At 37.9% G+C, this 27,876-nt stretch overlaps 1 protein-coding gene across 1 annotated transcript in view; it reads left to right on the top strand.

Moving 5' to 3' along the window:
- Atg16 (Autophagy-related 16) overlaps positions 1-27,876 on the top strand; it is a 274,434-nt gene that overhangs the window by 118,880 nt on the left and 127,678 nt on the right. The window contains exons 6-7 of the mRNA XM_090386604.1: positions 10,973-11,133; positions 24,949-25,020. Of these exons, the coding sequence (XP_090242730.1) occupies positions 10,973-11,133; positions 24,949-25,020 (233 nt within the window). The remainder of the gene's footprint in view (positions 1-10,972; positions 11,134-24,948; positions 25,021-27,876) is intronic.

The following is a 27,876-nucleotide window of genomic DNA, read 5'->3' on the forward strand; positions in this document are numbered from 1 at the left end:
CAAACAACTGTCTTTCTGCAATTTGAATTTGTCTCCTCAGGCAATTAATCGCTGCAAGAGGAAAAATCCCATCAGCATTGAGCTTGCACAAACCATTCAAGGTCTTATTTCCTTAAAATTACAATATATAGAACTTAGTCTAATGTCAAAAACTGTATTCTTTCATTTTTTCAATCTTCAACCCTTGTTGGGTTGAAGATTGAAAAAATTGTTCTTATACACCTCAATCATGTCACCTCACAGGTGCCCAGTCTCCAGACACTCTAATTTGCAGAAATTTAGAGTTTCTTAGTAAGAGCAACCCTTTATCCCTTCACTAATCTTTTTGCCCTTCTCTGTACTTGTCCCAGCAGATTTCATCTTTTCTAAAATGAGGCCTCCAGACCTGTATACAGTACAAAGGTGTGGCATGACTATTATTGCCTTATACAAGTGGATAATCACCACCTTATCCCTGCTCGAAAAATTCCTGTATATCATTGACAAAACACCATGAGCTACTATATCAGACTGTCTGCACTGCTCAGAAAACTCAAATTTTACTGCACTATTACCCCCAGGTCCTTTTCATTCTCTACCACCCTGCGTGTAGTACCACACAGTTGATACGTTTCTCTTGGGTTACTGCTACCCATATGCAGCACTTTGCATTTGTCAACGTTAAACTTCAGTTGCCACTTCTCAACTTATCTGCTCAACTTTTTTAGATCTTGTTGCAGTAGCATACTGTCATTAGTGTCATTAACAACCCTGCAAACTTGAACATTAAGCCTGATATACCTTCATTAATAAATACAAAAAACAACAATGGGCCCAACACAACAACCCTGGGGGACTCCACTAATAATATTAGTGCATGAAGAGCAGTGTCCATTAATTACTTCTCTCTCTCTCTCTCTCTCTCTCTCTCTCTCTCTCTCTCTCTCTCTCTTCTCACACTCAACCACTGCTTTATGCATAGCAGCAGTTTGCTCTTAATGTCATACTGCTCCAATTTGTACAGTAGTCTTCCATGTGCAACAGTATGAAAAGCTTTCCTAAGTTCCAAGTATATGATATTAAAATTATTTTTTTGCATCCAGTTCCTTTGTGAACACATCATAGTATCCAATTAAATTGGTCAGGCAAGATTTCCCCTTAACAAATACATGCTGTGTCTAAACTATAACTGAAGTCTTGCTAGATGATCCTGAAGTGCTTCTTTAACCAGTGCCTCCATTAAATTCCCCAGAACAGAAATTAAACTAACAGGTCTGTAATTACTTGTGTCACTCATTGATCCTCCTTTGTGAATTGGGGTGACATTTGCACATTTCCAGTCTATAGTGACATCCCCTGACTCTAAGGAAGTTCTCATAATTATGGCTAAGGGTTTGCTTACTTCCTTTGCTGCCTCCTTTAATATAACTGGATAAATCTCATCCAGTGCAGGTTCCTTTGTTATTAGCATTAGCATTAGTAGAGGCATTTGATGCAAGAAAGCAAGCTTATGCAGCATCAGCCAAAAAAAAAAAAAAGTAACATAAATAAATAAAAATAACCACTTCCACTTCACCCCTCTGTTCGTTCGAAATACCTATCCAGCTGAGCCTTAAACTTATTTAGGCTATCAACTTCCACGACAAGGGATGGAAGTCTGTTCCACCTACCAACCACCCGCTGGCTAAAGGCAAATTTCCGCACATCTATCCTACATCTGTCTTTCCTCAATTTGAATTTATGCCCTCTCAGTTGATTATTCTGAGCAAGAGGAAGAATCCCATCAGCATTGAGCATGCTCAAACCATTCAAGGCTTTGTACACCTCTATCAGATCACCTCGCTGGTGCCTAGTTTCCAGACACTGTAATTCGCAAAACTTAAGCCTTTCTTCGTAAGAGCACCCCTTTGTCCCATTCACCAATCTTGTTGCCCTTCTCTGTACTCGTTCCAGCAGCTCTACATCCTTCTTGAAATGAGGCCTCCAGGCCTGTATACAGTACTCTAGGTGTGGCCTGACCATTGCCTTATACAAGGGAATAATCACCTCCTTATCCCTGCTAGAAAAATTCCTATATATCATTGACAATACACCATGAGCTACTCTTGCAGCCCGTCTGCACTGCTTAGAGAACTTCATATCTGCCTGCACAACTACCCCCAGGTCCCTTTCATTCTCTACCACTGTCAGTGTAGTACCACAGAGTTGATACGTTGCTCTGGGGTTGCTGTTTCCCATATGTAGTACTTTACATTTGTCAATGTTAAACTTCATTTGCCACCTCGAAGCCCATCTGCTCAACCTTTCCAAATCCTGTTGCAGCAGCATAGTGTCAGTAGTGTCCTTTGCAACCCGGCCAACCTTATGTTTAACTTCAACAATTTCTCCTCCATTTTGCTCTCAGTTATTACAAAATCATTTACTCACTGCCAGAGTTTAATAAACCTCTGGCATTCCCCTCCCTTAATAACTTGTCATATGTAAATGTAGATGTAAAATACTCATTCAGTTTGTCAGCTGCTGGGTAGGATCATCTACAGTTCAACTATCGATACGATATCAAGTGGATCAATCTGATTCATCCCGTTCCTTCGGGAGTTGACATAAGTTAAAAGCTGTTTTTCTTTGCCTCCTTTGCCAAAGATTTCTCGTAATCTGCCTTTGCTTGCCTAACTTCCTTTGTGACTTCATTACAGACCAGCTTATATCTACCTTAGACTTCTGTGTCACCTGTTAATTTATACGTACCCTATGCATTTTTCTTCTCTGCCACGTGTGTCATTAGGCCTATTTTTTTTAGTTGGTATGAAAAGCCTAGTAGCTTGAAAGCTTCCCATTTAGAATTTGCTGTTGGCAACATCATCAGTTGGTCCCACTGTATAGAATTTAAAATCTCTCTGAGACCATCACTGTAGTCACCTTTATGAAAGCAAAAACCCTTACCTTTATCCTTGATGGTTACATCTTTAAGTAAATCCCACATGAGTACACTGTGATTATTGCCACCTAGTGGTTCCTTTATCTGCAGATTCTTAATGCCTGAAAAATCACTGCTGATAAATAAATCAAGAGTATTACTCCCTCAAAAAAAAAAAAAAAAAACCCTTCCCATTTCACCCATCCGGTCACTCCAAATGTTTGTCTAGTTCAACCTTAAATTTATTTAAGCTGACAACTTCCACAACAACAGATGGAAGGGTCTATTCCAGCAAAACAGTCATTCAATAAATCCACAAAATTTTGCTGGTGTACGAATGACCAACCCACAAGTTCCACTAAAAATCTGGGAAGGTAAAATCGCCCTTATAAAGCATTCTGATTTACCGGCCCACTGTATTGCTCTGTGCAGTTGTTCGTTGTACTCATCGGAGTCATTAGGCCTTTAGCACACTCTACTCTCATTTTTGCTTTCCCAGTGATTATGTCACATCAAGCTGAATTCGGCATTGTACAGTCCACCCGTATCATCTGGATGCACTACCTTACATTGTGTTTCTTAACTAACATTAGGCTAACATATAACTCCTCCTCCCTTCCTGTCCTTTCTGTATACATTGTACTCCCCAAATTCCAATTCTTCCTCTTTATATCTGTATGCTTACTAAGGGTAAGCATATCTCTGATATCCCAACAATATCCACCTTTGATGTCTTGACCAGCATTTCAAAGCTATCAAATTTATTTACTGTACTCATAGCATTGGTGTGTATGCAAGTGTACATGCACCTGTTCTTACTCTTAGTTACCCTAACACAGCCCATGTATTTAGTTGTTCTGCAGTGACTCCCAGAAGTTCTTGAATTCCTGAACACCTTGCTTACCAGGTTGCTTGCTCATTCCAATAGAAGCAGTGGTAGCATCACTTTCACCTCTGCCTATAGCTTCTGTTAATCTATTAATCTATGAATCCACTCCAAGCTAGCAGTTTTCCAATCCATGTAACACTGCCTCAATATTATCAAGAAATATTCTTGCACCCTTTCTATTTAAGTGTATCCCATCCCTGTAGAAGCATCTCTTCTGTTAGCAAGCACAGACTATACTGAGAAAAATTCTACCCCATGAGGCTTGCACACTCTCCAGGGCCTACTAGGTTCTCATCTTTGATTGGCAAGGCTCACATCATTTACTCCACCCTATCATGTTTGGGCCGAATTGCAGAGACTTTCAAATTTAATCCTAACTCATGACTTTTTTCCAACATTGACCTGTACTTGTTAAGTAAATTCACAGATCTGTTTTTAATATCGCCTACCGGGCTAGCCGGGTGGGTAAAGTGCCTGCCTGGCAACCCAAAGGTCACGGGTTCGAATCCCGCCTCGGGCTTGGATCAGAATAGAAAATGCAAAAACCTTGGGAGGTGCAATATGGCCACAGAAGCCAATATGCCAACAACTAACAAAAAAAAAAAAAATAAATAAAAATAAGTTTTTAATGTCATTAGTTCCAACGTGTGCAGCAATATCACATTTTGTGTCCTTAAAAGATATCTGCTCTAGAATATCATTGAATTTTCCTCCTGGCAGACATACCCTGGTCCTATTCCACCTGTCCTTTTTGCACAATATATTTCATGTCTCTCTGACGATAGTCGCTGACAATAACTAGCTCCAGTGGGACAAGCACATTCTGCCTGAAAGATTGCCATTGTTTTGCCTCATACACAGGAATGAGTTCTGTTGTGGGACAGCTGAGAGTTTGATGGGCTTCCATTTTAAATCCAATGAAGGCCCATCAAATCTACTCTTCTCTTCAAACTCTCAATGTCCATCAGAACACAGAGTTCCCATCTAATATCTTCACACTCTCTGCCCTAGCACATACAAAGACATCCTCCTTGGCTAGACAATGTCCAGTTCCAGAAAGTCCACAAACATTTTACTGCACATTTTTTTTAAGGATGCATTGGAAAATCTCCCTCTTCAGTTCTCCCCTGAGCTACAGCATTCCCACTGCGCACTACCTTGTGCCCGTAGAGTAGCTTTGCTGCTTTAAGCTGGGGAATGATTTCCATTTAAATACAATGTAACTGATTAACAATGAAAATTAATAAGATTAGCATCTTATTAGTTAGTATTAGGCGCATGGTGCAAGAAAGCCTATGCTGCACCAGCCAAAAAAAACCCCGAATAAAACAATGATAAAAAAAAAATAATAATAAAAATAATAATTAATAAAAGAAAAGGAAATTAAATCTATCATCCTATGCGCGTCCCTCACCCAAAGGTACTATCCAGATGACCTTTGAATTTCCCCAAACTGTCAGCCTCTTCCACTCATGTAGGCAACCTATTCCAGTAATTTACAACTCGCTGGCTAAAATAAAACTTCCTACAGTCCAATCTAAACATTTCCCCCGTAACTTGAATTTATGTTTCCTAGTTCTAGCATCATTTATAATCTTGAAAATTTCGTCCTCATTCATTTTACTGATGCCTCTCAGAGCCTTAAACACCTCAGTCAAATCTCCTCTAAGGTTTCCAAACTGCAACCCACATATTCGAAGTCTTTCTTCATAAGGACGTCCTTTTGCCGATCTCACCAGGCGAGTTACCCGTCTTTGCACTCTTTCAAGAAGCTCAATGTCTTTCTTTAGGTGCGGTCTCCATACTTGAACACAGTATTCCAATAGTCCGATAGATCATCGATAGGACACCATGGGCCTTCCTTGCAACCTGTTTACAATGCTCAGAGAATTTCATGTCTGACCGTATCGTAACACCCAAGTCCCTTTCCTCCAGTACCGGGTTTAGTTGAACTTCACCAAGTGAATAAGTTATTTTTGGATTACTGTTTCCCAGGTGTAATACCTTACACTTTGTTGGATTAAAGCATAGCTGCCATTTTTCTGACCATTCCTGAAGTCTATCTAAGTCTCACTGAAGAAGCTCAGCTTGACAGTGATCATTAACTACTCTACCAATTTTAACATCATCTGCAAATTTAGACATCACGCCCTCTATCCCTTCATCGATGTTGTTTATGAAAATTAAAAACAACAGTGGTCCTAATACTGATCCTTGAGGAACCCCACTTCTTACATCAACCCAATCTGAGGAATAGCCATTTATCACAACCCTCTGCCTCCTGCCCTGAAGCCATCCTGCTCTCCATCTAAGGATTTTCCCAGTGATTCCAACCCGTTCCAGCTTATAAAGCAACCGCTCATGTGGGACTGAATCAAAAGCTTTGCTGAAATCTAAATAAACAATGTCGAAATTATTCCCTAAATCCAGCTCGTGAGTGACCCTTTCAAAATAGCGTACCAGATTTGTTAAATGATTTGTTAAATGATTTTCCCTTTACAAAACCATGCTGAGTATCCTTGAGAATTTTAGTTCGATCCAAATGATCCTGAATTCCACCCTTGCATCATATGCCTCAACAGATAGTTAAGGCATATGATGCAAGAAAGCAAGCTTATATAGCATTAGCCAAAAAAAAAAAAAAAACCCTTCCCATTTCACCCATCCGGTCACTCCAAATGTTTGTCTAGTTCGACCTTAAATTTATTTAAGCTATCAACTTCTACAACAACAGATGGAAGGGTCTGTTCCAGCAATCAACTACCCGCTGGCTAAAGACAAACTTTCACACATCTATTCTACAACTGTCTTTCCTCAATTTGAATCTATGCTACTTCAGGTTCTTAATCTGAGAAAGCGGAAGTGTCTCATCAGCATCGAGCCTGCTCAAATTATACACCTCAATCAGATCACATCGCAGGTGCCTAGTCTTCAGATGCTGCAACTTACAGAACTTAAGCCTCTCTTGATAAGAGCACCCCTTTGTTCCTCTCAACAATCTGGTTGCACTTCTCTGTACTCGCTCTAGCAACTCTACATCCTTCCTAAAATGAGGCCTCCAGACCTATACGCAGTATACTCACGATGTGGCCTGACCATTGCCTTATGCAAAGGGATAATCACCTCCTCGTCTCTGCTAGCAAAATTCCTATATATCATTGACAAAACTCCATGACCTGCTCTGGCAGCCTGTCTGCACTGCTCAGAGAACTTCATATCTGACTACACAATTACCCCCAGGTCTTTTTCATTCTCCACCACCCTGAGTGTAGTACCACACAGTTGGTACGTTTCTGTTGGGATTACTGCTCCCCATATGTAGCACTTTGCATTTTTCAACGTTAAACGTCAGTTGCCACTTCTCATCCCATCTGCCTAACATTTCTAGATCCTGTTGGTAGCATTCTGTCTTTACTATCATTAACAACCCTGCCAACCTTTCTATCATCTGTGAAATTGGACATTAAGCCTGATATACCTTCATCGATATCATTGATAAAACAAAACAACAATGGGCCCAGCACCGAACGCTGGGAGACTCCATTAATATTATTTATTGCAGCAAGTTGCCCTTAATGCCATGTTGCTCCAGTTTGTACAGCACTCTTCCATGTGCAACAGTATCAAAAGCTTTCCTGAAATCCAAGTCATCATCATCATCAGCCATTTTCAATCCAATGCAGGATGAAAGCCTCTCCAGCAACTTTCCACTTCCTTCTGTTTTGAGCAATGGCAATCCATTTACTACACACAAACTCGTGAATTTCATCTGTCCATCTCCGTTGTTATCTTTCAGGTTTTCTTCTAGCTCCTCTTGGGTACCATTCCGTTATTTTCTTAGTCCATCGGTCATCATGTCTTCGACATATGTCTCCTGCCCAAGACCCTTTTAGTTCTTTAGTTTTGATAAGAATGTCCTTTACTTGAGTTTTCTGTCCAATCCATGTGTTTCTCTTCCATTTTTTTGGTGAGTGCCCACGTTTTACTTCCATAAGTCATGGTGGAGAGTATACATTGGTTCATTATTTTACATTTCAGACAAATTTGGATATTGCTCCTCATTATCTGACTATATTTCCCGAATGCTATCCATCCAAAATTAATTCTTGTCTTGACTTCCAGCCATTTATCATTATTACAGCTAATGACTTGTCCCAGATAAGCATATGAATCGACCTTTTCAGTTACTGCTCCTTCAATCATTATAACCCTTTCTATGGCATACTTGTTCATCGTTACTTTTATTTTAGCCATATTCATCTTTAGTCCAAAATTCCTACTAACCCTGCATAACTGATTAAAATTTTCCTCTAATTCTTTGGAATCATGTCATCTGCATATCGTAAATGGTTTAGGTTCTCTCCATTCACATTTCTGCAACCAGCCTAATCTTTTGAAAGCTTCCTCAAGGGCAGCAGTAAACAATTTCGGAGAATACTGTCTGCTTGTCGAACTCCTTTCTCGATTTTAAATTTGCTACTGCCTTTGTCTAGTCTAGTAAAGGAGGTAGCGTTCTCATATATTTTCTTCAAAATCATAATATATGGAGTATCTATGCCTTGTCTTTCCAGTGCCTGAAACATTGCTTATGCTGTATGGAGTCAAATACCTTTTCATAATCCACAAATGCCAGGCATTAGCATTAGCACTAGTAGAGGCATTTGATGCAAGAAAGCAAGCTTATGCAGCATCAGCATAATGGTGTTTTATATTAATTTGCTTTCTCCATTAGCTGTGATATTACATGAAGGTGATAATCCTGTTGAGAATCCTGTCCTAAAGCCTACTTGCTCTTTTCGTTCATTCTCGTCAAGTATTCTTTGTAATCTGTTAGTAATGACCCTTGTAAACAACTTGTAGATGTGGGATAACAAGCTAATTGTTCTGTAATTTCCATTTCTGATTTATCTCCTTTCTTATGCAGCAAAACTGTGACTGCATTATTCCACTCCTTAGGCATCACACCTTTTCTAATACATTTTGTGAATAGTTTTGCCAGATTTTGTGTCATGTTTCTTCCTCCCAATTTTAACAACTCTACAGTAACTTCATCTTCACCCGGGGCTTTCTGATTCTTCATTTCTCCAACACGTTTTACCTCATCAGGAATGATATCGGATATGTCGTATGTGTTACTAATTTGTGATCCATCCTCCCCACTGCTGGCATCATTCCCTTGCTCCTTGTATAATTCTCTATAGTAGGTCTTCTGCTATTTGAATTATGCCTTCTCTGCTTTTTTTTTTTTTTTTTTTTATGAAAACTCCAAACACGAGAGGTATTAGAACCTACAATACTTAGTACCGTTCTTGGGTTTTGTTTTGAGGTTGAGAAGGATAAACAATGTCGAAATTATTCCCTAAATCCAGCTCATGAGTGACCCTTTCAAAATAGCAAACCAGATTTGTTAAACATGATTTTCCCTTTACAAAACCATGCTGAGTATCCTTCAGAATTCCATTTCTATCCAGATGATCCCGAATTCCACCCTTGATCACTGCCTCCATGATTTTCCCCACCACTGAAGTCAGGCTGACATGTCGATAATTTCCCACTTCACTCTTAGAACCAATCTTATGTATGGGAGATACATTGGCACTTTTCCAATCCAACGGAATCTCCCCAGAGTCTAGTGATGCTCGCATAATTAGCCTCAATGTTTCAATGCACTCACTTGCCACCTCCCTTAAGATTATAGGGTATATTCCATCAACTCCAGGAGCCTTACTGGCCTGTAGGCTCGAAAGTTTTTTCATTAAATAATCTTGCGAAATTTCATATCATTAATTACATATTTTTCAACTTTGCTCCAACAATTTCCCATTGACACAAAAGGTTTTTCATCTGTAAATATCGATGCAAAATAACTATTAAGTTCATCTGCAACTGCAGCTGGTGTATTTAACACTATCCCCTTTCCCTTACGTAAAGGTCCGATCTGGTTTGTCCTGCTCTTAGCATTTATGTATGTGAATTCCTTATTCCCCCCCCCCCCCTCTTTGCTCTGTTTGCTAGCGATTTCTCATAAACTGCCTTTGCCTGTCAAACCTTTTCTGTGGCTCTGTTACAGATCATCTTGTAGCTGTTATAGGCTTCAGTACTTTTTATTACTCTGTAAGTTTTCCATGCCACCTTTTTCTGCTCAAGTAAAGTGGCAACTTCGCTATTCATCCAACTTGGAACCCTTCTCGTGGAGTATTTTTTTAATGGTAAATATGCATTCAAGGCATCTGTGATTAATGTTTTAAAAGCATGCCACAGTTCAATTTTATTCGTTCTCTGTGTGATATCTACCCAGTTAATAGAGTCCATGTAGCACCTTAAGGCTTCGTAATTTCCTTTTCTGAAATTATAACTCAAAGTGTTATAATTTCAGAAAAGGAAAATTTTCCCAGAAGGAGGGGGAGGAGATGAGACCAATCATGAATTTGACTGTTGTGATGAGCCTCCTTTCATTAATGAGCGACATGAGCCTTGCGATGTTAAGTGCATTGGCCATATTGGTGGTCCGGAGCTGGGGAGGTAGGCTTAGTTTGTGTCACGCTCACTTGAGAAGCCAGTACTCCGATGAGAAAACATTTGATGGTAGAGGGAGATAACTAATAGCATAACCCCTTCTCCCCAAATTCCAAATGTACTCCCCGAATTCCAATTCTGCACTGCTTATATATGTGTGACACCGTGTCTCTGATATCCCAACAATATCTGCTTTTGATGTCTTGATCGGCACTTGAAATTCATCAAATTTATTTACTATATTTCTAGCATTGGTGTCATGCAAGTATACATGCACCTGTTCTTACCCTTAGTTACCCTAACACAGCCCATTTATTTACTTATTCCCTAATGACTTCCAGCAGCTCTTGAAATCCCCAGCAACCTGCTCTCTAGGCTGCTGCTCATTACAATAGAAGCGGTGCAAGAATCACTTTCGCCTCTGCCTGCAGCTACTGTTAATCTTTTAGTCTGTGGATCCTCCCAAGCTAGCAGTTTAGATTAGATAATTAATAAGATTAGATAAGATTATTCATGATGTTTCTGGCCACACACAATGAATGAATGAATTTTATATACTTTGATTTATGCATTTAGGAAACTTAATATTTTTGAAATGATTATGTAATTTAAGACTTTGTCACATGTTGGATTTGACTTAGTTTGTTACATAATAATGTTTTCTTATTTAGCTAATAAAAGATGAACATAATGCACTACTACTTACTTACACAAGTCTGGAGGAAAAGAAACAGAAATTAGAAAGAGAACACCAAGACTTAATATCACGATGGATGGCACTTAAAGCTAGAGATGCTGACAGACTGAATGCTGAAACAGAAAGGTTGCAAAGGTAAAATATATATATTTTTTTTCTGTATATTTTAAATGTAAAGTTTAATATGATCTGCTGGCTAATAGTAGTAACACTTATTAACTTCGATTGAAGTTAATAAGTGTTACTACTATAATTATGTTTTAATGTTATTAATATTTCTGCTTTCTTTTTACATTGTAAATTTCACACACAGAAAAAAATTACCTTCAATGGTTAATGCATACACTATACTCACAAAGTGTTGAGACAGCCTTCTGATACTACTCAAAATAGGTCCAATGGTGTGATATCTAATGCAAATTTGGAGCAGCTATAAAGGTTGCAGTATTGCTATCATTAGCAGACAGTCCCTTGAATTTTCTAAATTCACCTGTAATTAACACAAATCACTAAATTCACAAATCATGAAAAATCATATTACAGCAGGCCCCCGTTATAACGTGGTTCGCTTTACGCTGATTCGCTATAACACTGTTTTTATATTATAACCCGTATCTGACTATAACGCTGTCACAGATCAATATAACACTCTTTTACAGATTGCATTTTTGGCATATTTAACGAAATCGTTTCATTTGATCGAGTTGATAGCTTGAAAATGAATAGCAAAACAGCATTAAAATGTTTCCCACGCTCAGTGAAATTTTCTCGCATGCTAATTTAATTGTAGTACAGTGACTTGTTACGTAGTTCCGAGATCAACATTTTAAAAAATGATCAAGTATATTGCTTGTAATATTTGCGTTATATGCATTTATCCGAAGTCTAGTCATCACTCTGTACAGTATTAGACATCGTACATAACGGACAGTTTACTTGAACATTGTATCTTAATTAATGCAACCAACGCAGTTACATTTTAGAAAAGTTAATAATGGCCGATAAGAATGAAAAAGCAACGTCTGGGCCCAGTACGAAGACTATAAATGTAAGATAAAGACTGAATTTAAATTAAATTAGACGGTTTTGAAGCGAATCGATTCCCGTCAGCGACAAGCGAATCGTGTGCCATAATTAGGACTTGCAAATTTAACTGTAAGAACAATTATAAAAAAAATAAAGAATTAATTTTAGCAGCAGGAAAGATAGCTGTTCCACTGCAAGCAACTAGGGCTAGGCCGTTTGGTTATTAGGATTGAAATGGAAAGATGTTAACTAATTTTATTGAAGATAATATCCAATGCAGAATTCAGTTAAGTTAAATATTATATAAAAAAAAGAAAAGAAAGAAAGAGAGAGATTAGCCAATATGATGATCTGAAGAAAACTCACCTAAAGGGAAAAAAAAAAAAATGTGGAACCATTTAAACTTGGTAACGGCTGGTTGAATAAATTTAAAATCTAGGGAGAAGCCGCAAGTGCAGATCAAGGAGCCGAAACTTTCAAAAAAGAACTTGTTAAAATTATTGAAGAGGGGTATTGTGTGTTATACTTCTCAACAAGTTTATAACATAGATGAAGCAGAACTTTTGTGGAAACGAATGCCTAAAAGAAGTTTCATATTGAAAGAAGAAAAAAACATGCCAGGTTTCAAAGCGGCGAAGGTTCGGGTGACTTTATTGTTGGGTAGTAACTCTGTGGGGGATTTAAAATTAATACTCCTTTTAGTTTATTTAGAAGAGGGCCAAAGTTCAACCCAAAATCGACACATTTTTCAGGATTAAATTCATCAATTAAATTAAATCAATTAAAATTAATTTAGATCAATTAAATTCATGATTTTAATTGGAATTTTAAGTTTAATTTTGATACGTAAGTAGTTACCACAATTATATACGTATGTAATGCAGAATATTTTATATGTACAAATATTTGAATATTAAATATTTTGACCGACATTTGTGCATCTTTTCACTACCGTTTATTGTTGATTAGGAAATATCCTATGGCACCGACCGCAACTTACAAATACATATGTTACTTTATGGGAATGCGGAGCTCAGTTAGCGCGGATTCACTTAGCGCTCTGTTTTTCCGGAACGAATTATCAGCTTTAAGCGGAGGTCACCTGTATATATATTGCATTAATTAAGTATTCTGAAGTAAATTAAATACTTCTTCTGATGATGTTATAACCCAGGGTGGGTCTTAGCTTTCTCAATGATGTTTTCCCCAGTAATCTCTCCCAGAAGTCAAACTTCTCCAACTTCTTATTCTCATGATCTTTAAGTCCTCTTCTACTTCATCCATCCATCTGTCCCACAGTCTTCCTTTTGTCCTCCTACCGGTAGGTTTCCATTTCATTATCCTCTTAGTTGTTCTATCATCCATTCTCATAAAATGTCCCAACCAGGCAAGTCTCTGACGATATCTGCACCCTGAATAAGATTGTCAAGTTCATGGTTCATTCTGATCCTCCAGGATCCATCAACGTCTTGTACGGGACCAAAGACTTTGCTAAATTCTACGCTCGAACACTCTCAACAACTGCTCATCTTTACTCGTTAATAGTAGTAGTAGTAGTAGTAGTAGTGGTGGCATGTGATGCAAGAAAGCAAGCGTATGAGCTTATGCAGCATCAGCAAAAAAAAAAAAAAAAAATATCCAAGCTTGGCACACTCAGGGTCCTCAGCTGGATATCATCATTCTTCTCTTTCTTGGTGATTTCCTTCTACTTTTCTCTCTCTCTCTCTCTCTCTCTCTCTCTCTCTCTCTCTCTCTCTCTCTCTCTCAGGGTAACTCGAGAATTTTTTTTGGCTGGTGTAGCATAAGCCTCAAGCTTCCTTGCACCACATAACTAATAATAATAGTAATAGTAACTGGTCTAATGAGACTTTTGTATATTCTTAATTTTAAATGTCTGTTCAATACTCTGCCCTTCATTAGTTTTGAAACAGATGCTCATTAGAAGCATCTGTTTCAACTCAGGATACAATTTCATTAGTAATCCAGTTGGACTGGTTTATCTATAAACCTAGATAGGCGAAATTTTACGTGTTATCTGCCATTCTCCGGACTTCCATATATTTTGTCTTCGCTTCATTTATCCTAAGTCCTCTTCTTTGTGTGTCACTAATCCATCCTGGCCACTGTTTCCTCCAGTGCTCCTTTAGTTCTACTAATACTAGCAACATCATCAGCATATGCACAGACTTGCACTGTCTTTGTGCCTGTGTCCAGTCACTTCTAATTAAACACTAAAAAATAAAAATAAAAACAAAAACATGTGAACACTATAATACAACGTGCTAATGCAATTTATAATCATACCTGGGAAGAAGTGGTTTTGCTACCCAAGTCCCAAACTACTTTAAATTAAAGGAAAATAAAATTCAGCAATGATGAATACTAATACCCACCTTCAGTAGTGTGAATGCATAACTACTTGGCCACAGAGACTTACACCAAACACAGAAATATCAGCCCTCACATTGAGAGGGCTGATATTTTAATAATAATAAAACATTAATAATAAGTATTATTAATACTTAATATTAATATAGTAGTTAATAATGCTATTAGTATTATTACTCATACTATTACTAATAGTAGTATTGGTAATAGTAATAGCCATATTGTGCAGAAAGGAAGCCACAGGCTTTTCTATACTGGCAAAGGTTACCAAAAGGTTTCTGCCATGGGTGGCAATGGTCAGCCCAAAACCGCCTGAGTGGTATGCCCCTGGACTTTTTACAACATTCATATTGACAGGTCACGGCTCTCTAAAGTCAAAACTAACCTCCCTAGGGCTGACTGATGACCCAAATTGCACCTGTGGCAAGAATGAAGGCTGGGCACACATTCTATATGAATGTATAATTTATGACATCCCCAGAAAAACCAGCTAATAGCACAGATTGGTCCCCTTCCAAGGGGAGAAGAACATTTATTCATTATAGAAGAGGAAAATTATAAAGCTTTTACAGCCTTCACACAGAAAGTATTTGAAATGCGCAGAACTATCCAAAGAATGGCAATTCAGCCCCCCCCCCCCGGAAATTAAATAATAATCAATAGTTAATATTGATTATTATTTAATGATGACCTAATAACTGTCAGGACAGCAGTATTCTGCACCCTGATATGACAAACTGGATTGACCTGGGTACCCCCTAGGATTACCCTAGCATGTGTAGGAACCTGGGGCCCCACATCAAACAAGTAACCTTGTGGGGGGGCGGAGATGTACAGGCAGCCAGGGAAGCAGATTAGCTGAAAACTATCAGTAAGCTGGTAACAAGGAGATGCAAGTAGAATGAAAGATAGAATGAATAGGCTGGTCACTTGAGTGAAAGAGTGAATTAGGAATTATGGTAAAAGGGAATAAATGTCAGTTTTGGTGAAAAAAGACGGACCCAGCACGAGGGAAAGAGAGCAAATGAGTGTTATGGTGAGTGGGAATAAGTGGCCTAGCCTCAAAAAAACTTGCGGCTAGGCCTGCACCGCAACTGAAGAATAAGAGTAAGTTGAGGTGCCCAGACAGTAGGAGCAGGGGAATGATGCCAGCAGTGGGGAAGATGGATTGCAAAGTAGCAACACATACGACATACCCAATATTCTTCCTGATGAGGTGGAACATGCATTGAAGAAAATGAAGAATCAGAAAGCCCCGGGGGAAGATGAAGTTACTGTAGAGTTGTTAAAATTGGGAGGAAGAGACATAACACAAAAACTGGCAAGGCTCTTCACAAAGTGCATTAGAAAAGGTGTGACGCCTAAGCAGTGGAATAATGCAATCATAGTTTTGCTGCATAAGAAAGGAGATAAATCAGAAATTGGAAATTATAGACCAATTAGCTTGTTATCCCACATCTACAAGTTGTTCACAAGGGTCATTACTAACAGATTAGAAAGAATACTGGATGAGAATCAACCGAAAGAGCAAGCTGGCTTTAGGACAGGATTCTCAACTATGGATCACCTTCATGTAATATCACAGCTAATGGAGAAAGCAAATGAATATAAAACACCATTATGCCTGGCATTTGTGGATTATGAAAAGGCATTTGACTCCATACAGCATAAGGCAATGTTTCGGGCACTGGAAAGACAAGGCATTGATACCCCATATATTATGATTTTGAAGAAAATATACGAGAGTGCTACCTCCTTTATTAGACTAGACAAAGACAGTAGGAAATTTAAAATTGAGAAAGGAGTTCGACAAGGAGACACAATATCTCCGAAGCTGTTTACTGCTGCCCTTGAGGTAGCTTTCAGAAGATTAGACTGGTCGCAGAAAGGAGTCAATGTGAATGGAGAGTACCTAAACCATTTACGATTTGCAGATGACATTGTGGTCATAAGCCATGATCCCAAAGAATTAGAGGAAAATCTTAATCAGTTATGCACAGCTAGTAAGGATTTTGGACTAAAGATGAATATGGCTAAAACAAAAGTAATGATGAACAAGTATGCCACAGAAAGGGAAATAATGATTGAAGGAGCAGTAATTGAAAAGGTGGAGTCATATACTTATCTGGGACAAGTTATTAGCTGTAATAATGATAAATGGCTGGAAGTCAAGAGAAGAATAAATTTTGGATGGATAGCATTCAGGAAATATAGTCACATACTGAAGAGCAATATCCCAGTTTGTCTGAAACGTAAAATAACGGACCAATGTATACTCCCCATCATGACTTATGGAAGTGAAACTTGGGCACTCACCAAAAGAATGGAAGAGAAGCTGAGAACTACACAGCGAAGAATGGAACGAATCATATTGGGAATAAGACTGTTAGATAAGAAGAGAAACACATGGATTAGGCAACAAACTCAAGTAAAGGACATTCTTATCAAAACTAAAGAACTAAAATGGTCTTGGGCAGGACACATAGCTCGAAGACATGATGACAGATGGACTAAGAAAATAACAGAATGGTATCCAAGAGGAGCTAGGAGAAAACCTGGAAGACAAAGGCGGAGATGGATAGATGAAATTCATGAGTTTGTGGGTAGTAAATGGATGTCCAGTGCTCAAAACAGAAGGAACTGGAAAGTTGCTGGAGAGGCCTTCATCCTGCAGTGGATTGAAAATGGCTGATGATGAGGATGATGATGAGGTGCCCAGAGAGTGCAGTGCAGAAAGCAAGAGTCAAATAAATGAAATGAAAGCCAGAAGAATGAATGAGAGTGTAAGCGTGTGAGAAAAAGAACACAAACCATAAACGTTAAAGTTAAGTTCACACTAACCCTAGTTTTAATCATTTATATTCTTTCTTATTTAGCTTAATTATTAAGCATCAATATTTAAATTACATTACACACCATTGCATCCACCCCCCCAGTGTGTGAAAAAGAGATGAATGAGTGAGTGAAAAAAAAATAAATTATAAACTATAAAAAAAAAAAAAAAAGTTTAAAAATAGAATGCAAGTAGAATGAGAATGCGGATTATGAACGAAGTAAATGTGTGGCTCTTCCCCCCCTTACCTGGTGGATTCCGCACTGCCAGCTAACATATCCCACAGCCTGATCGGGACGGGCAGTTTGACCTTCCTACCAGATTCAACAAGACATGGACCTGACAGACATCACCCATGAAGGCATACTGCGTCTTCGCTGCCTACACACCATTTGGAAAACTGAACTGGGTACTCTAACCCAGTTGCCTTTTAAAACCCCATCCCCAGGCAGGGGAGAGAGGAGACTGGTCTCCTTCCCTCTCTGCCTCCCCCATACTTTGCCTGGTGGGGATCGTCCCCACTGACCTCTTTGGGGATGCCTACTCTATCATACCTATCCTTCTACCTGTTCACCCCCAGTCTCCCCCCACTCTAACTGAATCGACTGAGTAAACCCATAATAACGCCGCCAAATTCTAATCAGCGTCAAAAAATTCAACAGCTTTCTTGTAAACCTCTTTTGGCCTTTCCTAATTCTAGTGTTGCCCCCCCCCCCTTTTTTTATGCTTTGCCACTGAAATCCTTGGAAAATAGGTGGCAGTACCTGCCAGAGTACTTAAATAATCTACTGGGTGCCTGACCTGCCTCCTTGTGGCAAAGTGTGGGCAACGGTGGGTCCCAATAGGGGCCCAACAGCTAAATGGTCAGAGAAACAACAGAACATAACACTACACAACAAACCACTCCCCACACACTTTTTAAATCTCTGGCCTCCACAGAGTTCTGTGTCACTTACAAAGAATACAAAGCGGAGATGGGGGGAAAACCCCCGGTGCTGTCAGACAACTAACACACTTTACTTTGGCCCTTAGGACCTAAGATTCTTAAGGGCCACTGGGGCACTTTTTTTTTTTTTTTTTTTTATGTGAACCCCAAACACGAGAGGTATTAGAACCTATAGTACTTAGTACCATGCTTGGGTTGTATTTTGAGAAGACGAAAGAAGATATTTGTTAACATTGGACTTGAACTTCTGTAGATTGTAATTTTCAGGAAATATGTATGAAGGAAGGTCATTCCAGAAAACAGCAGTTGAATGAATAAATGAGGAAGATGAAAAGTTGGTTCTGTGGGTTTGAAGTTGGACAGTAAATGGATGATGGTGGCACGTGTTCGGACTGTTTTGAAAGAGAGAGCGGGAATTATAGAAGCCAGTTCAGAAGAACAGTGCCTATGGAAGTATCTGTGGAAGAGTCATGCAGCAGAAACAGTGCGTCTATGAGAAAGCGAGTGGAGAGACTCTGTTAGAGATGAATCATTAATTAACCTAACTGCCCTCTTCTGAATGGAATCAAGAAGCCTGAGAGAGGTTTTGGGGGCACCACCCCAGATGTGGGAACAATATTCCATGGCAGGGCGGATTTGCAATTTATACAGAGTGAGCAGCTGTTTGGAAGAAAAGTAACGCCGAGAGCAAAAGAGAAAACCAAGTTTTTTAGAGGCAGAGGAAGTAATATTTGTAATGTGCTTGTGCCAAGAGAGATTAGAAGTCAGGGTAATCCCCAAAAGAGATGTATCATTTTGTCTAGAAATTGGAGTTTCACTAAAGATAAGCATAGGAGCAGAAGAATCCTTTTTGCGAGATATAAGACAAGAAGGGTTGAAATCAACTAAGTTGTCTTTGCCCCACTGGAGAATTACCTGAAGATCGGCATTTAAGGAATTGGTAGCAAATTTTCGAAAAATTGAAGCTGATTGAGCAGGACAAGGTTTCTCAAAATGGAAAGCGGAATGCAATGTGCTATCATCGGCAAAACTATGGATAGGATTTCCCGTCAATGGAAGAAGGTCATTAATATACAAGAGGAAAAGAGTGGGGGGAAAGAACTGAACCTTGGGGACACCGGCATTAGTGGAGAAGTTAGAAGACAGAGAGCCATCTACCATTACCCTCAGTGAGCGATCACAGAGAAAACTGGATAACCAATTACTGAAAACAGTTGGCAAACCATAAGATGGAAGCTTGTTTAGAAGACCTTTATGCCAAACACAATCGAAAGCCTTTGAGATGTCAAGAGCAACTGCTTGTGTTTCACCAAACTTTTCCATTGAATTAGTCCATAAATGGATAACAAAAGCAAGAATATCACCGGTGGATCGACACTGACGGAATCCATACTGGCGATCTTTGATCAGAGGGAAGGTTTCAAGGTAGTTTAAGAGTTGGCGGTTAATTGATTTCTCCATTTCTTTAGAAAGAGTAGAAGTAATTGCAATGCGACGATAATTGGATGGGAGGGATTTGTCACTCTTTTTAGGAACTGGCTGGATATGAGCAAATTTCCAAGCAGAAGGAAAAACATCTTTGGAATAAGAAAGTGAAAAAAGGCAGCAAAGAATAGGAGTAAGTTCAGGAGCACAGGTTTTGAGAACAAGTGGAGAAACACCATCAGGACCTGGAGCTTTCTTAGCATCAAGATTCATCGATATCCTTCTGATATCCTTTTGACGGAAGACCACAGGAGGCATTGAATGGAGCGTGATGGGAATGGTGGGAGGTGTTTTACCAAGATCATTAATACATGAGCTGGAAGAAAAATGGGATGCTAGCAGGTCAGCTTTATCCTTGGCTGAAGTGACAACAGAACCTTCTGATTTGGACAGAGGTGGGAGCAGAGATGGGCAAAAGTTGCGGCCAATAGCTTTGGCAAGAGACCAGAATGCTCAGCTACCATTAGGGCAAGAAGCAAGTTTTCTACTCTTAGCCTGTTCGAACTCTAGTTTGGACTGATTAATAACTGTTTTACAATTGTTGCGAGCTTTGGTGTAGGCAGAAAATGAAACTGAAGAATTAGAAACAACCCAATTACGATATGCAACATTCTTCTCTTGAACAGCCTTAGCACATTTATTGGAAAACCAAGGTTTAGATGAAGGACGAGATTTTAAAGTGGAGTGTGGATAAAGGATTCCATTCCTGCAAGAATAATTTCACTGACACGATCTGAGCAAACGTTGACATCAGAAGTTTTGAAACAGTAATCCGACCAAGGAAAAGAAGAAAAGAAGCCTCGCAGGTCATCCCATTTTGCATTCTTGTAATGCCAAACAACACGAGGTTGGGAATAGCCATGCGATTAAGGTTCCATTGGAGAAGAGACAATCACCAAGTTGTTATCTGAAGTGCCTAAAGGACCTCTCACTTTGACCGTGTACTTAGAAGGGTTGTTTGTGAGAAAAAGATCAAGCATATTGGCAGTATGATTAGGATTGTCCGGTATTCTTGTAGGTAAATGAATAATCTGTGCTAGATCATTAGTAATTGCAAAAGCCTCAGCATCTCGACCTGCTGGGTCGGTGTGACTAGAAAACGGAAGCCAGCTGGAGTTGTGAACATTAAAATCACCAAGGAAAATGACCTCACTGTTAGGAAAGTTGGACTGGAGAAAGTCAAGTTGCAAAGAGAGGAAGTCAAAGAGCTCCAAGTGATTAGTGGAGTTGGGAGAACGGTAGAGACAACAGATGAATTTGACACAATGAGGTAGAGAGATTTTAATCCAGAGGAGATCAAAGAGAGGAGATTCCAAATTGCCAAGTCTCTGACAGGGAATATCAGAACGGACATATGCACAAGTACCACCTTTGAGGCGAAAGGAATCATACAGCGAATAATTTGGGCATCTGAGATGAGCAGTACTTGAATCAACCGATAACTGAGATTCTGTCAGAAAAAGTACATGGGGTTTTGCAGACTGCAAGTGGAAATGGACATCGTTGAGATTAGAATTGAGACCATGTATATTTGTGAAATGAATTAGGAAGTGCTTGGGAGGTTTAGATCTTTTCGCAGATAAGCTTGCTCTATTCGTTTGACAATTCATGGTGTATTCAATAATAAGAAAAAGTGGGTGGGACATGCTGTATGAAGTAATGAAATTTTTGGATGTGACATACACGTGGTAAGAATATACCCAGATCTTTGTACATAACCGGGCCTCGACAATGCTCCCCGCATACACACTACTCGGACTCCCTCCAGTCACTATCTTGCAGAGTAGAGGTAGCACGATTATACACTAGCTGATCCAGAAGCCTCCTAGAGAGTTACCAATAGGTTCGGTTTGGTGTACTAACTAGCGGCCGGTCTGCGAACACCGTTTTAGAGCTGTACCCTCGAAATGTAAGGAATATTGGATCTCGCCACGACGTTCATCATTACCTCATAAGTCATCAATCATACTGCATGATGGAAGAGATAGGGAAGGGTTGACCAGAACTTAGCTCTAGAGACTAAACATGGGTTTCACCACTTCAAGCCTCCAATAAGCAAAGTGGTGGTATTTCACCGGTTGATGAGAGTCATCTACCACCTAGTACTGCCTGGTAACATAGAGGGGCGGCGTTCCTCCATGTGGTGTGGGCGCCACACCTCGACGACCCCTGCTTACGTTGGTTCACACCTGGGTGGTCACCCACCATGTACTTGTGCATGGAGGTAATACCCAGGATTACTAACAGTCCCACCATCATGAAGGTGCAAGCAGAGGATTTGGCTGTCAGAGACCGTCCGGACTTCGCCGAAATAGGATCCACTTGACTTGAGCGTCACCCGAATATCAGTTCCATCAACGTTTTAGACTCCCAGGTAGCAAGTACAACTTGACTGACATATCTGAGAGAATGTCTGTGACAACCTCAAGGACTTATTTGGATGTGACAGTTCTTCAGAACGGTTGTACTACTACTACAACACTCGCTTTGGATGTTGTAGTATAGTAGTAGTGGCAAATGATGCAATAAAGCAAACTCATATAGCATCAGCAAAAAAAAAAAAAAAAAATTTCATACTTCTCCCATCAAAATCATCATACCCTCAAAAAATTTGTTTAGTTCTTCCTTGAATTTATTCAAACAATCCACTTCATGTTCAACTCTTTGTCTATTGATTTCCCAATGTATTGACAGTCCACTTGCACAGAGTTGCGGAAATGCAAAGGGATGAGTATGGGAGATGCTCTTAGCAACTTATGAAGCTTACCACCTCAGACTCCTCCCTGTATTTTTCTCCCACTGCCTTGGTTGCTTTTGCTAGCACCCAAAGGTCCCAGAGAATTCAAGAAAATCTTTTTAGACAGCTTACATCCATACAATTCAAGTCATCCTACATAGATCACTGCATATTCAAAACAGACAAGCCAGAGCCAATCAGCATCAAGCAACTTTCTCTTGAGGCTGCGATGGCATCACGCTCTCTCTGACTACTGGAAATACTTGCTGTTGAGTGCAATTACAGCTCGCACAACACCTGACATGGACTAGAGTGGTGAAATTGTGTGGTTTTTTTTTTTTTTTTTTTTTGCTCGTATTAAATAATTAGGAAGGATTTATTGAAATCTTGCATTTTCAATATTGAAATATTGAATTTTCAGAATCTTGCATCTTAACTTGAGTTACTGAGAATTAAAGATGCTGGCCATTTGTATAATCCTTTCCTCAACTAAATATGGCAAAATAATAGTAATAAAATTTTTATTGGTACCTAATAGAAATGTATCATTACATTTTATGTTGTAGAAAATTTTCTTGGGTTATATTACACTCAAGTTTATTATGATTGTAATCTTTAACAGTAGGTGGTAAAACATTATTGATATTACAATATGTGGATTAATTTATAATAAATAATATCTATTTATTAGTCATTTTTATTAGTTTTTTAGACACTTATTCTGTATAGAACAGGGAACCAGAGGAGGAGGGGAAATAAACAAAACAAAATATAACTTAATACAAAATAGTAATAAATCACTGAAAAACAGAACACAAAGGCAAAGCTAAGAAGAGATCAGCCCTATTAATTGTGCTAATTGTAGGTGTGCGCATGCGTGCATGCACACACTTCATTATTGCATATTAGTGCATGCTGAGTAACGAGTTTAAAAGGTGGGATGGGATGGATAGGAAAAAATTTGTTAAGGGCAAAAATCCCATTATTTATCAGAACTAAGGAAGGTGCTTAAGCATAGTATTTCTTGCTGGTAGATCTAAATCAATTTTTTAACAAACCAACAGAAATTACCAGTCATTGGAATACAGTTTAACAAAAAAACCGAGGGAGGGGATTTCCATTTATTTATTCTATATATTTTCTATTCTTTTACTAGGATTGTCTAACTCAATATATCTGAGTTCTGTACCAAGTGAATTCAAAAGCAGACTTCATGTCATAACCATGAATTCTGTGCAGTATTTTGATTTAAGGTTGGAAGGCACAGTAACTGCCAAATTATGAATCATGCATCGTTGATGGATTGAGATAGATGTATATGTATTTGCATATCGCATTTAGTTTAGCTTAAATTACCTATTGGGATACAAGCATTTTTCTTAGAGATTTTTTTTTTTTTTTACCAGTACACGGTACTACAGAAGATGGTGCAAATTTTTTAATCATTGTGATGTGTCCTCATTTATCTGAATTAATTTGTAAACCAAATTTTTATAGATAAGAGGCTAAATAATAAAATTATTCGATAGGGCTTCTTGTTGCAGGGATAGCCCAGATTTTTAGTTCATCCCTTATTTCATAACCCAAAGAGACTGGGTTATGAAATATAGGATATCCTTATGAATACTTAAGAGAAATGAAAGAGGTTAACACCCCCCCCCCTTTCCTCACTATGTTGCTAATTACTTGAATAAGTTACCTCTGCAGATAATTGAGGCTGACATCTTAGGGGAAATTCAAGTCAACTGGATAGTTAGTTACTGCATGAGGAGGGAAACACTTTTTTTTTTTTTTGTATTTATTTATTTTTGGCTAGCACAGCAAGAGCCTCTGACTTCCTTGCAAAATGGCAAATACTAACTGTGGTGGCTGCTAAATTCAGCTCTGACTGATTTCTTTGATCAATAATTTCAATGGCAAGGCCTGATTTGTTGAAACTCCATTTTCTTTTCTTTTCTTTTGATGTTCAATATATTCCTTTTACCATTAAATATTTTTATAGCTAAACTGAGTGTATCCAAAGTAATTTATGCTGCAACCAAGTTTTATATGAAATTATCATATGTAGATTGCTACTTCACACTAGTGTGTCATAAAAATCAAATCAAACTCCTGAATACATATCTTCTGAAAATATTGGTTTCTGATTGTGATTTGGTAGCAGAGCATATCTCTCTTTCTCTACCTCCCTCCCCCCCCTCCTTTTTTTTGTTTCAGTTTAATTTTTGTTTCTTAGTTTTGATTTCACTTCTTTCTTTCCCTGAGCAGTTTCTATTATAAATCTCCAAAAGTGCATCCATATAAAAGTGTTAAATAATTATTTAGGCATTTAAGAGTTTTTTTCTTTTTATTGGTTGGTTTTTATATGCAAATATAAATACTCTGCATAGATGCCTCCTTGCCTGTGAAACAATGCATAAATTTCTTTCAGGAAGGTTAGTTCTCTTGTGATTATTTTGTTTACACTTTTCCTAACAGATGTAAATTTTCTTTGATGTTGTTATTATTTTATTTATCTATTTATTTATTTTTAAGGCTTAAACAAGCTCGATTACAGAAAGAATTAGAAGAGGCTGCAAGAGAACCTGTGGCAGTTGACCCAAACAAGTATGTTGTTGTTGTTGTTTAAGCTCTTTATTTAGAATGTAAGCTATTTGTATAAACTAGAAATTACACCCTTAAATGCAGCTGTTATGGCATCTTTATCTTCTAGTAAATATTTAAACCTAAGGTTTATTAGTAATCGAACCCTATTTGCACTATTTACCTTGCAACATAGAAAATGCCATACACTGAGCTATTGATGCTCATTTCCTGAATCTTTACGTAGCTTGAAAATTTATTTTCCCCACCATTTTTCCAGACAATAAAAACATCTTTCTTCATTGTTTTTATGCTTGAAATAACTAGAACAACATGATATTTTTGGTCAAAAAGTAGTAATTTTGTATTATTTTGATATAATTGTTTTTAGTTCAGTAGTGATAAAGCGAGAAGTGCTCTACAAGCCTTTAGAGCCACTACACCAGTCTTGTAGGTAATATTAGAAATTCTTGAGATAAAACTAACATATGTTGAACACCTCTATGGTATTACTGAGACTCTTTAATTTCTTGAGAACAATACATATGTGGAGAAAATAATGTTCTAATTTGTAAAACTAAGCACTGCACTCTTCATAGTTTGAAGAACAGTGTGTTTTTTTATTTAGTTTTAGTTTTATAACTAAAATAAATTTAAAAAAAATACTTTTCACTTCAGTAAGCTTGTGTATTTATCCAAACTATGTAGAGTGCAATGTATTTATTTTATTCCAAGTTATAAAATAAATTTTATTCTTGGAATAAAATAAATTTTATAACTTGGAATATTTGAAATAAATATGCTAAATATTTTAATGTTTTGATTCTCACACAAGAATATATGATTCTTGATTAGTAGAACTTATGAAAATTTGTGTAATTAATGAACTTTTATTAATATTTATGAATTTTAATATTCCCTTTGTGCCACCACAAACCACTATTTTAATAGAGATTTATCATCATTATGAACTTGGAAATTTTGCAACACTTGGACTACACAACAAAGGCTTGAGGGCTGTGTACTTGCCATCTCTGATTTATTATAGTTATCAGAAAATAGCATAAAAGTAAAGTATACCAAAATACTTAACTGCTTTTGGTGTACTTTACTTTGGAATACTTTGTGATATAGGGAAAATAAATTGTGGCCAGCACTAAAAAGAAGTGACCAGTGTGTGCTCTACAGCATTTCTAATTGATATAACCTAGTTAAAAATGCAGTACAATTATTTTATTCATTTAGTTTTGTTGATAGGTGCACTATAAGTCTTATTAACACCAGTCACTTCAGAGAGTGACCAACAGAATATTCAGCAGTTGGATCTGCTGACCAGTGCTTTCTTTGGTCAATGTCTGATTGCCAGTGGTATCCAATTAAGGAACAGTTGATGAGGAATCATTACTATACCTCAACTCAGGTTTGTGACTTGGATGTTTAGTATTCTTGTGTACCATCGTATACTACATGAGGACTAAATTAACATCTTGCCATCCTGATGTATTATATTTACTAAAATGTATTAATCCCATAGTTTTTAGAAATAAAAAAATATGCCATTACTGTGTATTCAATAGCTTTTATATTAGTATTTGCAACATGATGCAAGGAAGCAAAACCTGTACAAACCTTGGGGGGGGAGGGTTCTAATCGTTCCAGTAACACTAGTTTAGATTTTAGGAAAAGTTCCCTAATGTCTTTAAATTTCCTCTGTCATGTCAGAATTTTTTTTTTTTTACCGATTTTACAAATAGGTTATTTTTATATATAAATTCATAAAAACAGAAATATCAAATGCTATGTCCTCCCATCAAGCATAGATGTCTTTAGCATCTAATGGTCAGCCATCATATTGACATTCCATTCCCCCCCATACTTGTTTTCTATTTCCTTTATATTCTGATAGAATCTTTCCTACTTATCTTTACTTAATTTAGTCAACTATCTCAATTTTCTGGGAAATAGTTAAGGTGAGATGAGAGTGTGCACAAGAAGTGTACCTTAATGCTTGTATTGCAGCCTAGTGTACTAAATTTCTTCTGCATGTTGCTAACAATTGTCTCATAGTCTTAGTGTTTATTGTTTCCCAAAAAACATTTTTAAAGCCAATCGAAGCATCTCTTCCAGTTTGAGTCATAGATTCTTCAAATACAGTCTGTCAATGGCTTGCAGATTTGAGATCCAACAAAACTTCCTGTTTTGATTTTTTTTGTATGTAATGGAGAAAATAGTACAAACGTACTTGAAATTTCCTTTTTTTTTTTTTTTTTTTTTCAGAACTTGGACAGACTGTTTCATTAAACTTATCTTTATATGCAGGGGAGGTAAAGTACTTTGTTTCACTCTACTAGTGGCTTGTCTGTAGTGTTCTTTGAACCTGATGCCACACTTTTCTTTCTCAGTGTTCACTTCTTGCTTGACTGTATCACTCACACAGAATGCAAGGCAGTTTTATGTAACCAGTTTGTTGGCTAAGTAGCAGACTGGCAGCTTTAAAACCTCCATACAATAGTCAACAATGATCCTTGTACAGAATTTTTTCCAAAAGAAGCTTAATATTTTTGTAATTTTCTTTGAAGTGTGCTGATTGGGCTGCAGTAATCTGTGCATACTTTTTTCTATTATAAGGAAAAACTCCTTTGAGGCTTTGCTTCGATGAGCCTGCTATATTAGTCTGCTCTGTTCGTTGACAATGCAGTTACTTTTTTTTTCCTGAAAAAAAAAAGTAACTGCATTGAGTCTTTTTCAGAAAAATGGAGAATCAGTTCTTTTTCACAATGTCTGTATCATGAAAAGACTTCCTAGGACTAGTAGATACTTGGATTTCAGGCTTGGCCCTAAAAGCTCTGCAGAACTTTGAGCAGATTTAAATCTCTCATG

This window comes from Mastigoproctus giganteus, chromosome 1 (genome assembly GCF_048544385.1).
Source record: "Mastigoproctus giganteus isolate SK-2022 chromosome 1, ASM4854438v1, whole genome shotgun sequence".
In the NCBI taxonomy this organism is placed as follows: domain Eukaryota; kingdom Metazoa; phylum Arthropoda; class Arachnida; order Uropygi; family Thelyphonidae; genus Mastigoproctus; species Mastigoproctus giganteus.